General features: G+C 40.4%; 1 protein-coding gene across 7 annotated transcripts in view; it reads right to left on the bottom strand.

The window, feature by feature from the left end:
• The window catches only part of astn1 (astrotactin 1), a 556,409-nt gene that overhangs the window by 333,304 nt on the left and 206,926 nt on the right, over nt 1-16,179 (bottom strand). For all 7 annotated transcript variants that reach the window (XM_054746696.2, XM_054746699.2, XM_054746711.2 and 4 more), the window contains 2 exons: nt 10,390-10,474; nt 5,686-5,760 (listed from right to left, as the gene is read on the bottom strand). In XM_054746696.2, the coding sequence (XP_054602671.1) occupies nt 5,686-5,760; nt 10,390-10,474 (160 nt within the window). The remainder of the gene's footprint in view (nt 1-5,685; nt 5,761-10,389; nt 10,475-16,179) is intronic.

Genomic DNA, 16,179 nt, shown 5'->3' with positions numbered 1-16,179 from the left:
TTTGCGTCCAGCTGTGACAAAAAAAAAAAAGCACTTTTGGCATTGGACTCTGACGCGGAGGGTCAATGACCAAGGGTTTATTTCCAATGTGTTGGGAGTGAGAATGAGTTGGCTATAGATACGGCATATGCTATGGATTCAGATACAAACTTGATGGCAAAGAAAAGTGTTTCCGATGATTGTTTTGCAGGTCAGAGTGACCTGGTACAATTTGCGATAGAGAAAATCCATGCTGATGTACGAATACACTTTGAATCATCCATTTCCTATCTGGACTCCTAGTTCTTGGAACCATGGCCTGCAGCAGTATTTTGATTTATCTGTTATGTTTTCAGTTCTTTTTAGACAATAATCAGTGGTGAAAATCTCTGATGTTTTTATGAAATAAAATTCCATAAAGAAGCTGTTTTTCCTGCTACTCAAACATGTTTGTTGAAATATTGAGCAGATTTCGTGGCATAGTAAAACAAAGTAGATGTAAAACAACACTAGAGACTGATGCCAATCACTGAATACCATTTGGACCCTAATGTGATACTTGGTGTGGGATTAGATCATCCCTGATAAAAATGCGAGAACAATTTGAATCCCCCTAGATCCGGACTGGTTTGTACTGTCTTAGTATTCTGACATTTTATTCTGACATCCTGTATGGTGTTTAGAACATTCTCAAAATGAAACCACTTTAAACTCCTCAGACAACGAACTCCTATAAATCTACCTGACGACACCTTTCACTAGAGCCAAATCCTTTAAATGTGGCTTTTAAGCTTTTAGCTAACATTATTTATTTCACACTTTCCAATAGGTTGACTCCTGTAAGCTAAAATGAAATGACCTTCATTACATCATCACGGCTTTTCTACTAAATATATGACAAAATTCTAAATGTTGCATCAAAATAGCATTTTTAAAAAGATAAACATCTTTAATGCCTTACCTCATCTGATTTAGGGCCTCTGAATTTTAGGAGGTAATTTATTTTCCCTTCCAGTAAACTTGTGCTTTTTATTTGCATAAATCTTTCATCCAACAGAGGCACATTGTGTGTGTATGGATGAAATGCATACCAAATGTGGAAAAAAGGGCAAACACGAGTTTCCCCTGGGACCAAAGACAGTGATGAAACTGTAAACAACAGATGCCCAAAACAAAGGCCTTGAATCTATTTCTTTAGATGTGAATATGAATTTAATCAAACTTTAAACTTATTGCAGATGAAATGTAATACTTCAAAATTTAAGTGAACCACCTCTTGCTAATGAGCATAAAAGCTTTGCTAGAACTGATAAATAATGCATGATAACTTGCATAAAAAAGCAGTAGCTTGATTAAACTGCTAACTTTTATTTAATATGCAGACTAAACATTTTTTCCATTTTTAATGATTTAGTTTGCATTTACTAAAGAGCTAGCTTAGCACATGAAAATAGCAGTAGAACGAGAAGGCGTGATTAAACCTCTATTGAAACCAGAACCTTCAATTATGTCAAAGTAATTACTCTTTTGTTCCAAATTCAAGATTTATGTTCATAATAGTTTTGTTCTTCTTTCTAATTAATGTACAACACTGGGTTTTAGGACGTTTTTATTGCATGTAAGCTGTTTTCTGGTAATATTTTCATATTATTCCTCAGGAAGCTCTCCCCGCACCTCCTCTCACCCATTCTTAAGGGACCACGTTCTAGAACAGAGCTGAGATTCCCTGTGATGCTGTATGACGTACGAGGGTGGCCGCAGGATGAATTAGCTAGCCCTTAACAAGCTCTGTTTTATAATGGACAACTGGGGACTCGTGCACTGCAATCAGACTTATTTGGTTTGTCCTACGAGGAACTGAAGGTGGAAAACACTGGGAGTCCCCATGAGGAGGCGGTGGTTTAGTGGAAAACATGTTTGCAGTCCTCAGAGGAACTCCCTGCTGTTACAACCGTGCAGATAACAAATGCGGTGTGTTTGAATGCTGACGCTCAGCATTTACCTCCTCTGTTTACTTTGCCTCATTTTACGCTCCATAATAATTTCTTGGTAAATATCTGCTTATGCTAACAAAATTAAAAGCAGCAGGGCTCTTTGGTAGTGAACGGAAACTCAAAGTGAAGCATGGGACTGGTGAAACTGGCTAGAGACCACAATGGTTGAAATATGATGGATGTTAAATTAGGATGGATAGATGGGAGAGAACACTCAGAGGACGGCCACATTTAAAACCCTTTATCTTCAGAAAGAGAAAAGAGATGACTCGAGAGAACATGCCAGCCTGGAATGATTCAATGTTTCAAAGTCGTTTACAGGAAATAAAGTGTTATGGCAGCATCATCAGTGCGTCCCCCAAAGACGATTAGCAACCACTACTGGAGTCCGCATAAACTCTTTAGGTTTCTTTGTGTTAAAAATGGAAGCACACTCATTGTTTTGTTGTTTTTGCAGCTGATCTGTCATGGAAAGAGTTTACAAGTCAGGTACATTTCCAAGTCAGGGAACACACCTGCTCACTGAATAATTAGGTGGGTGAATTATAAATAAAATGCCATGGGTTAAATGTACCGCAACACCAAGTAGTCGTTTAGGATGCCACAACCCTTCTGCCTAGAGCTGATGGATGAACGCAGTCATTATTCTAACTAATTATTACCTACTAAAGAAATGAAAAAAATTCAAACGATCAACCAAGAAGTAGCTGGACAAAACTTTACAAAAAAGTCACATTATGAACTCCAAGCTGTTATGCAGTTAAATGAACTGAATTACCTCCTAGACGGAGCTGTAAAAGTTTTACTGGACCTAATTTACACGTTACCCATGTTATTTTACCTTTGGTGTTTGAAAAACTGACATTTACTATTTACTATGCTGACCAACGGGCAGGCCTGATTTATGTAAGCCTCATTTCCCATGACCGTTTTGGCATGGAACGGGGACTTGCAAATTTTTCTGTTCCGATTGTAAAACCGGTCCAGTCAACGACCCGGACCGCGCCAGTCATGGGACTTTTTCGCCCCCCTTCTGTTGTAGGTCCAGAAATGTGTAGAGTGGTATAGTTAGGGTGGAGCAACACCACAGTCCACTGATTGGGGGACAGAAATGCGTCACTACTTACGACAAGCAAAACAAACTTCAGAGTTCCGGTGTTTGCCATTTCATTGGTTGTACAGTACAGGCCAAAAGTTTGAACACACCTTCTCATTCACTGTGTTCACTTTCTTATCACAACCATTTACATCAGGAAATTCTCACTAAAGGTATCTAAACTATGAATGAACACATGTGAAGTTATGTACTTAACTAAAAAAGGTGAAAGACACGAAAACATGTTTTGTATTCTATTTTCTTCAAAAAAGCCACCCTTTGCTCTGGTTACTGCTTTGCACACTCTTGGCATTCCCTTGATGAGCTTCAAGAGGTGGTCACTTGAAATGGTTTTCCAACAGTCTTGAAGGACTACCTCTTGAAACTCATCAAGAGCTTTTGGCCTGTACTGAACTGGCCTGAGGAACAGGAAGTCTAAAAAGATTTAGTTAACTCACATGTAAACAGGAAATTATTTAAGTTGACAAACATGTTGACTGATTTCTGTTTCTACTCACAAAGACATGACTACTAGGGATGAGCCGGATACTCGTTTTTGACGAATACGAACATGAAACGAGTAAAACGAGTCAATATCTGTAATCGTGCTGAAGGAAAATCCTCATTGGGTAACTGACTGTCTTAAACGCTCTGTGATTGGCCAGTCACATAGAGCGCCCGCCCCTCCCTACACACAAAACTGCAGCCGGCCGGGAGCGCAGTAAGTCCTGTTCATTCACGCAACCACACAGACATTAACGGATCTCGCTGTTATTGCTTCACTGTTTCTCATGTTTCTTCAGTTTTCCCTAGGTTTTCTTCAGCTCGCCTCTTTTTCGGTTGAATATTTAAAGTTACTTTCTTTGTAACTTACATGGTGCATTTGACAAGACAGAGCTGACGTGCTGTTGTCACTACCCTCCGCTTCGGTCGGTTTTTTTTATTTTTTTTATCTCTCTCTCTCTCATGTAAAGTTGTGTGTGGTTCTAGCATTTCATATTTCCTAGTTCCTACTGCATGAGTTCAGATGTATTAATCCATGCACTCAAATATTAATGTTCTGATTTTATTGAAAAACTTGTTCTGTAATAGTTCCTTTACTGTTGTGATCAAAAATATTTAATCTCAATTCTGAGGCTGCTCTGTAAATAGTTTTCATGTAAACAATACACATAGCAACTTCTGATCAATCCATATCAATTTCAGACTTAAAATAATACATTGATGTAAACCACGCCCACTCCCGGGTTATGCCATGCCCATTCCGAGGACAGATACAGATAATTTAGTTGGTTGAACAGATACAGACACAGATAGTGGTGTACTCGCTCATCCCTAATGAATACATTTCCTACAACATTTTATCGTCATTGTAAAACCCCTGTGCAACATATCTATGTTGGGAAGGAATGCTCAAACAGCAATACCTGAAATCCTATTTAATTTCGACTCAGGACTTTTTTTGGCCAGTCAGATGGATTGTCTTTGCCCCAGACACATAATTTAATGATCCAGATGCTTAAGCACATGGGGATTTGTGTAATTTTGGGGTAACGGTGGCTCGCCCCTTAATCAGAAGGTTGCAGGTTTGAGCCTCACTCAGTCTGTCACTGTTGTTGTGTCCTTGGGTGGGACACTTAACTCTCCTTGCCTGCTGGTGGTGGTCGGAGGGACCAGTGGCGCCAGTGCTCGGCAGCCTCGCCTCTGTCAGTGTGCCCTAGGGCAGCTGTGGCTACATTGTAGCTCATCCCCACCAGAGTGCGAATGTGTTTGTGAATTGGTGAATGACTGATTGAGTTGTGAAGCTCCTTGGGGGGTTCCAGGACTCTAGAAGGCACCATATCAAATACAGGTCATAATTTTCAAAAACGGTGTAACTAAAAGCTGCAATTTCAAATCTGCAATACAAACTATCTTTTAAACACAAACATGAACTCTCACCCCTTGTGTCCACCAGACACAAGAGAGCCTCAAACCTTAGTCGCAGTTTTCTAGGTCCAAACAGCTTTTGTTATCTGTGACTTCAAATGGTGCTTTTCTTTTTGGGACTCAGGTCGTTTGTCCTAAAGTTGAAGTGGTAGCAGCCGGCTGTTTCTTCCTCTCTGATGTTATTGTGCATAGAACCTCTCACACCAGCGGTGTTCTGTTGCTAAATACGTGAGCGCATAATGAGTGGAGGACCCAGGAAGTGTGGAAGTGCGGCAGTTCGGTGAGCCCAACAACTGAATGATCCAATAGTTGGTTGAGGTTTTTAGACAAATGCAAGAGAACCACTTCCTTAATTGTTATAATTTTTTCTTTAATCTCCAGAATATATTTATGGCTATACTACGTTAGAACGTTAAGAGGCATGACAAATGATTTAAGCTAGCCTGTCTTACAGATTAGCATTGAAGCTTTAAGTTTGTTTTAAAAGTGTAACCCATTTCGCTTCTTCATTTTGTCCCCTTCAGAAACAGATTTTAAATTCCTGGGAACGTTTTTATGCTCATACGGGGCAGAGATAACCACAGATGTTGTATCAGAAATCTAACAAGCTTGTAGACTTCAGCACAAGTACAAAAAAAAAACCCCTCTGTAGTCACATAAAATAAAGTTTTGTGAAGTCCTCCTTACCTGAAAATACGATCAGAGGGTTGTTCTCCCATCACAAGATCAAAACCACGCTGGAAGATGGTGTAAGGCCAGGGACTTTCATGGAGAAAAATAGATCAGAGAAAACACAAAAAAGAGAGGAAAAGGCAACACTGATTGTTAGAATCAAAGCCAGATACCAGGACTTTTTTATAAATTATCCATCCATTTATGCAGCTTTATCTGTATAGCACCTTTCATACACAGAAGCAATTCAAGTTTCCACACCTGCCGTTTCTCCTGCCTTCCTGAGCTCCATACATAAAAACAGTATAACTTGTATTTCTATGGTAAACATGCAGACTAAAAAATGAGCTTTGCTGTCGCTGACATGCAACGTGACTTTGGCTCATATCTGTTTACCAGGGGACGGGATAGGTGATGACAGGATGAGACAAAATGAGAAAGAGAGAAGGAGACAGAAGGAGATGGAAAGAGCAGATGCTGGTGAAAAACAAAAAGAGAGACAAGGGGTGAGAGTGAGAAAAAACATTGTGGCGATGAGACAGATGCCAAGAGGCAGAAGTGAGAGAGGGAGAATGATAGAGATTAATGGGGAGTGGCAGCTCTGGGACTAAACAGTCTGCAAAGTGAGAGCGCAGGGAGGACAAGTGACAGCGGCCCGATGCCATTCTGAGCAAACTCCTCCACCACTGTGAGCGAAAAGAACATCAGTAAGAGTCGAGAGCCTTCCATGCCATGGGCTGCGATCATGAAACATTTAATTCACCCAAGGCTGCCCACTCTGTTACGCAGTGACAGGGACACAGGAGGAGGACCGGAGAAACGAGACGCTGAACGAAAGATTCAGATGCCTCAAAAAAAGTGAAAACCAAAATGCTCTGTTTTAACGCGACACGAGCAAAGTGGGAATATGGAGAGCTCCTTTTCAAAAAACGATGGTGTTATAGGTTAAGAGTTTAGCACAAGCTACTTTTGCCATTAGCACATTCATTCTCACAGAGAGGTTTTAGCAGGCAGCAGAACCCAGTGGCAATCCACAACACTTCAAAAAAGTCTTAAGTGGAGTATTTAGTTAGTCTTAACATTTCTTAAAAGGTATCCTGTGGAGTTTTCAGCCACAAGCTTTTCTATTTTTATATGTGGCTCTTTTCTTTGTGTTCCATCCCTGTGGTCTTTGCCTGCATTCTAATACTGTCAGAATTTATGCTTTGATCACTAGAATAACTCAATAAAACTGTGAAGCTATCCTAGGTGCTGATTTGCAATGTGGATGTATGTAAAAATGATGCATTGCATAGTATGAACAGTATTGCATTCTTCTGTGATTTTGGACCGCATGAAATGTTATAGGGAAGAGTTGAGTGAATTTTAGGTCTTTTGAGGAAGAATAGAACTTTATCTGTGTACATCTGTTAGCCCTAGATTTTTTTTTTTTTTAGAAATCTAATTAAAACGATTTGCCCACACTTTAATAAGTTTATTTCTGTAACCACAAGGTCTGTCTGATTGCTTTTGGTCTCATTTTAAAGTAAAATGGTGTGGGATTTGATGAGATGAGTAATTATTTCTATTAGTATATGTGTCACTTATTGAGTGTAAATGGACAATTGTTTAAAAGTTATTATTATTATTATTTTTCCACCTGAATTACTTTTTTTCCAAGATGAATACCACTTTGGAAAAAGGCAGATGTAGTTTCAATCCTTAATAAATTCATAGCCCTACATCATGACAGTAGCTGAACAACATTTGCCTTTGATAAAGTGAAGAACAACAGTTTTACAGAGGTTCATACACAGACACTTTAGGCACGCTCTCAATTTGCACACCTGTGCCAGGTGTGTTTTGGTTGCAATAACGCTTCATCCATGGACTAGTTTTTGTAGTCTAACCTTACAGCCATCTTTGTTAACATTGTGAAGTCATTCAGTGACAAAGTTTTTTTAAACATTTTTGAAATAATGTGTGTAAAATATGCCAAAGGCATTGGCTGAACCTCCACTTGCAAGAGATTATCTCAGGATCCCATTGGACTACGTTAGTGATTCAACCCCCATGAGAAACTGCTGAGCCAACAGAATCACTTGATGTTGATTGTTTTTCAGCTGGTTTTCGTAAACCAATCACAGAAGGAGAATCACCGTAAACCAAAAACTTATGAAACGTCAGAGATTTGTAAAGGCTCTCCAGCAGGTATAAATAGTCCAAAACAGTCAGGAATCAGCTCAGTTGGACGATTTGGACAAAAGATTACAACAAAAGAGTGGATTTATTTACTGTAACATGGATTATGACCTTACAACAACAAAGTTTAGACTGAGTTTATGCTTTTGACATGATGAAATTTGCTTTGTTTTGATGCTTTGTCAGCAATTTCCTCAAAGAGTTTTTCCACATAAAGTAATGAAAGAGGAGAGTCTGGGCTTTACTTGCTACTGTGGATAGGATCATATTACATTGTTGCTACTTACAGCCTTTTTAATTAGCAGCTTATTATTGGCGCTGGGTGCTCGTACGACTTTGTTACCGAAAGTGCACTTGGCGTGAATCTTGGCATGACCTTTGACCCAGCTCTCACCCTGGATTCTGTCAGTTCTCTTGTTCACTCTTCCTTCTTCCGTCTCAGGAACATTGCTAAGCTGAGTCCCATTCTGTCCCACTCTGAACCTGAGACAGTTATCCACACCTCCATCTCCTCACGCTTAGTCTACTGTAACTCTCTTTTCACGTGTCTGAGCAGAACCTCCCTGAACCATCTACAGGTGGTTCAGAATGCCTGTGCTCGGCTTCTGACCAAGTCCTCCAAACACACCCACATCACCCCGCTTCTCCTCCAGCTTCACTGGCTGCCAGTCAACTTCAGGGTTCATTTCAAGATCCTGGTTCTGGTCTATAGGGCCTTACATGGACAAGCACCATCTTACATTGGTGATCTTCTTAGTCTCTACACCCCCAGCAGGTCCCTGAGGTCCAGTGATCAAAGCCTACTGGTTGTGCAGCACCAGGCTAAAGACCAAAGATGACAGATCATTTGCTGCTGTGGCCCCCAGACTCTGGAACTTTCTCCCCCTGAGCCTGAGATCAGTGGACTCAGTGGTCTCCTTTAAACAGCAGCTGAAAACTCACTTGTTCAAAGTGGCTTTTGTATGACCTTCTTCACCACTCTCTCTTTATTCTGCTCTCCCCACCTATTCCACCTTCCTCAGGATCCACTGATTTCCCTCTTTCCTATTCACTCTCTCTCTTTCTTAACATTTTGTTTTTTAATCACAATTGTCTGTTTTTTGCTCATTTAAAATATATTTTTAACTATTTTCTAAGTGCTTTTTTATATTTTTACATTTTTTGTTTTTGTGAAGCGCCTCGTGATTTTTATCTTGAGAGGCGCTATAGAAATTATATTTTCTTCTTCTTCTTGTTCCTGATACCAGGCCCATCAGGTTCTTAAACCCAACTAAACAGACACATGATGACTTAGTAAGGGTGTGTTGGTAAGAATCTGGAGACAGTGGCGCAAAAAGTGAGCATGAAGTGTATGCGAAGCATAGGGGTGCCGAGCTGGAGGGTGCGCCAATGGGATGATGCAAACATATTTTTTGTCCGCATTTCCTGTGTTTAATAACAGCTGTGTTTTTGTCTGTTTGTGTATCTGCAAATTATATAATTTATAACTGAATTTCGTCAGTGATTAGGCACCCCTCCGCTTCTTAAACATTCTTACCAGCCTGTAATTCTACGTTTTTTTTTTCTCAAATTGTACCAGACTGATGCTTTTAAATATGAAATGTCCAAAAAGTTCTTACAGTACCCCCTAGAGTAGTTCCATACTACTCTAGGGGGTACATACTAGTCGCCAAAGCAAAGTGATAATGAAGCAGCAGGTTGCCCTTGAGGCTAACAACAAACACTAGTCAATCATAGGTGGCAGTGAGGCAGCATAATGAATCATAAAGGAAAGTGAACAAGGTGTGGACAGTAGAGTCGGGGACGTGTGCAGGGAGGGTCCTAGTTCAGAAGATGCTCTCTGAAGAGCAGGGTCTACAGGAGTTTCTTGAAAATCGACAAGGACGCCCCTGTTCTGGTAGTGCTTGGTAAGTCTGGATTGTCCTGAGTGTTGTGTAGACACTGCTAGCCCTATAGGGCATGCTGTGAATTTGATGCGTGCAGCTAAACATAGCCAATGGAGCTCAGTGATATGTCGAGATACTAAAAACCAGACAATTTTGGTATTTTTAGAGCAAATTTAACTGAAAAACTCAGGTCACACCCCAGACACATCCAGTTTAATCGCAAAATGTTGTTGTTCCATATAAATGAAGATGATAAAATATGTTACCCCCTAGCAGTTGGAGTTGGAATTGCACCTCACAAAAGCCATACAGTAAATGTTTGGATGAAAACTCGATTCATTGGTTTTAAATATGTATTCAGTATCAAAACACAAAATATTGCTATATTTCAGTGCATTGATATTTTCCTACATCCCTAAAACGTATTATCAGATTCCATAAATCAACTGAATCTAGTCTCAGTTTGAACATACATCTACTTTCATCTCGATCTTCCTTTGCTCCCCAACAATAATTGGCACTGATGACCTCATAACTCATCATAACAAAACTGTAACATGTGTTTTGTTAAGAAGGACGAGTCCTTTGTTGCTCCTCTATTTCAGCTTGGCATGATGATGAGCAATCACAAACAGTGATTATCACAACTTACCCCTGATTGGGGCCCCATTCGCTGCGAATGCAGAGATGCTTGTGGACGGGGTCCTTCATGTAGCCGTCTAAGCAAAGACATTCTCCTGCAAACAAAAAGGCACATCTTCAATTACCGGTTCTTGTACTCAAGTCCTTTTTCAATTGGGTGAAAATGTCCCGCTTCACCTCCTTTGTTTAGCTCTGTGAGAGCTTTTTCAAAGGTGAACTTCTTGAGGTAATTACAGCATTCATCATCATTCTTTTTTTAAGGAGGTAGTCAACAATGCGCCAATAAGGCACGCCAACAGGAGGAGATGTCATCGGTTCTTTGTATAAAATGCAGCTGCTTTTAAAGCCAATGTCAACTAATGCTGGCATGATTTCAAACTAGCAGCTCCACTTAAAGACCATTCACGATGTGCTATTCTTCTGAGTATGAAAGCCTTTTGAATGCAACTTGCTCCGTTTGCACTTTCATACTGACTAGAAATATATTCAACCATAAAAAGTCTTAAAGCGAAATATCTCACTTGTATGAGCAAAATAACTGCATGAACATCAGAAGAGTCTGAATTTATTTTCTCATCGGGCTGCAAAGACCATACCCATAATCTGGGCTCCCACCAGAGAATGCTGCTGTTGTGTCCTTGGGCAAGACACTTAACCCACCTTGCCTGCTGGTGGTGGTCAGAGGGATCGGTGGCGCCTATGTTGGCACGCCTCGCCTCTGTCAGTGCGCCCCAGGTCAGCTGTGGCTACATCGTAGCTCATCATCATCAGTGTGTGAATGTGTGTGTGAATGGATGAATGACTGATTGTGTTGTGAAGCGCCTTGGGGGGTTGTAGAACTCTAAGGAGGTGATATCTACCTTAAAATCTAACTCCAACTAGTGTTTCTATAGACGTACAGTAAAACACCAGATACCCGTCTGTACCTTAAGGAACGAAGGGCAGCTAAAGATGGAGGTTACAAAAAAACATGAATCACTGATCCTCATACTGAAGACACTCTTGGCAACTACGGACTTAAGGGAAAGCTTAAAACATTCAGTGTTGCTATGTGATGAAACTTATTCCAGTTTGCAACTTGCAGCACCGTTATTCTCATATTTTGCATTTTGTCATTCATTTATGGTAACTTTGTTTTGAATTGTTCTAATTTATACAGAAAACAATACCAATAAAGTTGCTCTCTTGTGGCAGTTTGTGAGTTTTGACACGTTTTATTGGCCTACATCCGAATTATTGGTGGCTATTGCTTCCATCTCAGAGCCATCACATTAAAACAAAATAACACGTTCATAGTTAATGTTCCTAATATTTACAATTGTGAAAATAAGATGTTCTCTACTCATTACACTCAATAAAAAGAAAATGTTAAGATGAATTTAACACAGAAATCATATTAGTGGTGCAGCAGACTCAGCTCACAAGGTGAGTGACACGAGCAGTAATTAGTCTTCAAGTTGGTGCCAATATTTACTAAAAATAAAGCTAATGTGGAATAATGGAATCCCAGAATTCCCTTGTTTATGTGCGGAAGGGCAACATTTTGGCAAACTGATTTAGAAGAATCTCTTTCTAGGAGCCCATGTGGGATTGTTGGACCGAACGTGCAGATCTGGTGATGTTTGATACAATAGAAAGAAAATGTCTGCTGAATGCCCAATATCTCACTGTGGGACTAAAGCTATATTGATGCTCTTTGATGGCACGGTGCCGATAAGCAAATACTGTTAACAAAGAACAGTGTAGCATCAGCTTTTTGTACCAGTGTCTACTCTCAGGAGGAATGTCGGCATTGACTTAGCTCTGTATGACTGATGGGGTCTCACCTTTGATTCGGAGGCTTATCCAGGAGTAACATGTTCAACATGCTCTCCTCCTGCTCAATGGGAGGAACGTAAGGAGTGCATGTCTATGGGCTTTAATTTGACCTTGTTAACGGGAAGGGCAACTGTCAGTACCTGCCATGAAGCCACATTCAGAGATTCTGGTATTTATGTCACTGCCTTAAGAAGGAAAGGACTTTTTTAACAACTAGGTATCATTTACTTCACTTCAACAACATTTCAATGGATACTTCCAGATATCAACAGTAAAAACTACAAATTATCTCTTTAGGTTCTCAATCAACAGGCTCTGAGCACGTCTATAGATTTCACACTCACTGCATTCCATTGTTCCAGTTCCACCTTAAAAAGAACGGAGCAAGGGTAAGCAAAATGCACAGCTAACCTTTAAAAAGCCCGGAAGGCCCGATCTACGTGTGGGCAGAAGCGACAGCATCAGAAGGCTGCATTAATTCATGCACGGGTGTGTCACGTGTGCACAGAGTTATTCGGCTCATCAAGAAGACACACACACACACACACCTACTCATTAATCCATTACGCAGTCACATTAATTAAGACAGCATGTCATGATGTTGTAATACGCATTTCCAGAGGCGCAACGTGTCTGTCTGTGTTTCATAAAAGTCCCACGAGCTTCGGAGCAGAAACAGAGTCAGAGGATACGGGTGAAAACAGCCAGTAAACATCAGCGCCTAAAGAAGGCAGGTTTAGAGTTGTGCAAGAAGGGACGGATGACGCTAAAGCATCTGCTGCCTCTTAACATTTTGCAAGAGCAGCACTGATACTGTCACAACCCATCTCAGTTTTCATCTGTATCTCCTGCTGCAGAGCAAAGGACTGGATATAAGCTAACTATAGTACCTATGCAATCTGCTTGCATCCAAAAATCACATTGGCTTACTTTCATTTGTGCAGCATCCTGCTGCCACCCACCTGCTACCCACACGGCTCACAGAATCATGCATATGAGCTAAATGAAGAAACAATAAAAAAGTACTAATATTAAAAAAAATGAAGAAAACTTTAATTTACATTTATTGTTGCAAAAAAGATTCTTATAATTTGTGATGAGGTAAAAAAACAAGGGAGAAAATGTTCCCATGTAACCAGATGATCACTGTTTATGTATAAACTGTTTATTCTAACAAACTTAAAGGACACATGTGTTATATTTGCTATAATTAGCTATACATATATTTTAAAGAATTCAGCAGTTGTTTTATTTCAATTCAAGAATTAATGTAGAGGAAACGACCATGAAACACTCAAATACATGTTTTCTTTCATGCATTTAAAGGTCTCCGAATTTATTCTGCCCAGGGGAGAGTGGAGCTGCTAAATAATGGATGAAAACATGGAAGACAAGTTTAAATGGTAAATTTCATCCTGGACTCATCATCTGAGTGTTTGGGGCATTCTAAGAAACAAAGAAAAACTACAAATGATGCTTTATTACTCTTTTCCCCAAAGGAATTCATCCTTTAGGTATCTTATGGGTAGGAGTGTGAACACAATAGCAACAATCTTTATGCAACTCTACAATGTTTGATCCAAACATTCATACATTTAAATAAATTGGTTAAGGAGTAATATCTTCAGGTTCACTAATAGTCTACGAGGGAAAGGCTTTAGTTGAGTGTAGATGGATAAAAAAGCAGATTCAGACCTTCATCATCAGAAACTTTTTAGCAGCTTGACTGCACACATCAGATTTAAAGCGAGCAATCCAGTGGCGGCGCCAGGGGGGCGCTATATCTACCCCTGGATTAGTCATTGCACCCCATAGCACCCCCAAGTAAATATTAGATTTTTGTTTTACAATTTGATTTTAATTTAACGTGTGGATGTGATATTTAACAAACAAAACAAAAATATTCAGTAAATTATCATATAGATAGTAAAAACTTAAACCAAAACAGGAAATTGATGTTTACCTTTGACCTCATTTTCCACCTGCAAACGAGAGAAAGGTAGAGCTAGTGGTAAAATGGATCAGTTTTTGTTGCCCAAATTTCCACAGGTTCAGTCAGAAATGAATGAATCTTTGGAAGTGATCTCAGACCCACAAAAACCTATAGATCTGGATGAAGAGAGTCAACCCTCAACCGCCGCAGCAGTCGAGGGTTTTGCCACTGGAAATGCTAACACTAACATTAGCTAACCTTGCAACACTATAGATGGTTTTCTGTGTGGCTGTATGTGTTTATGATTTCATGGAAAAGTCAGCGATTTTTCATATGTTTATGATGTATATTAATGATTGTTTCAATTCAATTCAAATTCAAAGATACTTTATTAATTCCAGAGGGAAATTTGTTTCAGTACACACAATTCAGAGATCAGACATACATGGGCAAAGACACATGGCAAGAAATGGCGACTGTGGTCATTCGCAACCCTGAGTCGCGCTTCCTTAATAGAGATCAGAGGGTTATATGAGGATTGGTTCAGGTGGAGGAAAAAAAAAGCACTTCAGAGTTAGGGCAGCTTTGCTCTGCAAAAAAAACCCACCTCAGACAGAGAAGCAACAGACTTCATACATCACACAACATAAGTGTCCACTAGGTGGGGTGGTGGGTTTGCGACTCTCCACACGTCAGTTCCTGCTGCCACGATAAGCAGCGTACGTCACCTCAGTCTGGACAGGGGAAGGAGGTCATTGAGGTTTACAGAGCACAATGACTCCTGGAACGATTCAGCGGCCTTCACAGCCCACACTCCCGCCCAGGCTGGGATAGTAGACAGAGTTGCCAAAGCGATGGCAGCATTCCACATTTCTTCTGAGGGGGAGTATTCGTTGCAGCCTTACAGGCTCAAGGGCACCAGATTCAGATTAGAAATTGTTTTGGGGCCAGACAGAGATAATTTCCTCTCTGTCTTAAAGTTCTGTTGGTCCTCAACCTCTCAAAATCCCAATAACGGCGTAAATTAATCTATCCCAGTCCGTGCTGATTCGTCCACTTTCTTCTTGCTGGCATCCATCTTTTGTGTGAAAGCATGAATCTCAGCCAAAGTTCCAAGCTTACGATTCATCTTGACAATTATGTGAGTCTGTGAATTCACAGCGCGGTGTAATCCGTCCCTGAGCTCGGGGAGAGCACCAATATTCCTCGACAGCTCGTTAATTTTCCGGTAAGCAAGGAAGCCTCCTAGTCCAAAGAGCAGGAAACCTGACACCAACACCACGATTATCCAGATGTCTTCAGAATCCTCTACAGACAGCTGAGATAGGCAAATCAGGTTCCACTGTTTCCAGGAGTCCATGATATGCCCAACTGGATCTGTCCCAGAGGGGCATCCGGGAGCCCCTTCTCCCGTTCTCCTTGTTGAAAAATTTTATCAATCGCATTAAGTGACCAACTGACCAGGTCCTTTTTTTTAATTACTGTGCTTGTAGAAAGATTCAGACACATTTAAAGGCCCCGTGTGTGAAATCCATTAAAATCATGATAAAAAATGCAACTCTTTCGCGCCGTGCAGTTCAGAGAAAGTATTGCTGCTACGGTGGCCCACTCATGAGTTTGATCCATTGGCTTGATCGTTTAATCAGTTTCCAATCCCTCTAGCCTAACCCACAAAATGCATATAACTACTGAACCAGTTAAAAAAGCGTTTTTAATCATGACTGTTTTATCAACCCACTAGTCCCGATGGAAGCAAGCTAGTTCTGTTAGATCTTGAAGCTGTCACGATTCACACACGGAAGACAGGTGAGGTCAGCCGGGAGGACAGGTGCTGTAACAATTTGTGTTCCCCTAAATTATTTTGCCCCCCCCCCCTGAACAGGCTTTCTCTGCTTTCTCAAATACTTCAAATATTGAAATAGTATGATGTCTGAGTACTGCTGGGCTCCTACAAACTTAGATAACAAAGTTGCCTTTGGGTAACAAGAAACCTTTCAGTGATCTAAAAACATAAAACCAGGAATGGTCAAAAACAGGCTAACACAGATA

The sequence above is a fragment of the Nothobranchius furzeri genome, chromosome 11, assembly GCF_043380555.1.
Source record: "Nothobranchius furzeri strain GRZ-AD chromosome 11, NfurGRZ-RIMD1, whole genome shotgun sequence".
NCBI lineage: Eukaryota > Metazoa > Chordata > Actinopteri > Cyprinodontiformes > Nothobranchiidae > Nothobranchius > Nothobranchius furzeri.
This window is presented reverse-complemented; position numbering and strand designations above follow the sequence as displayed.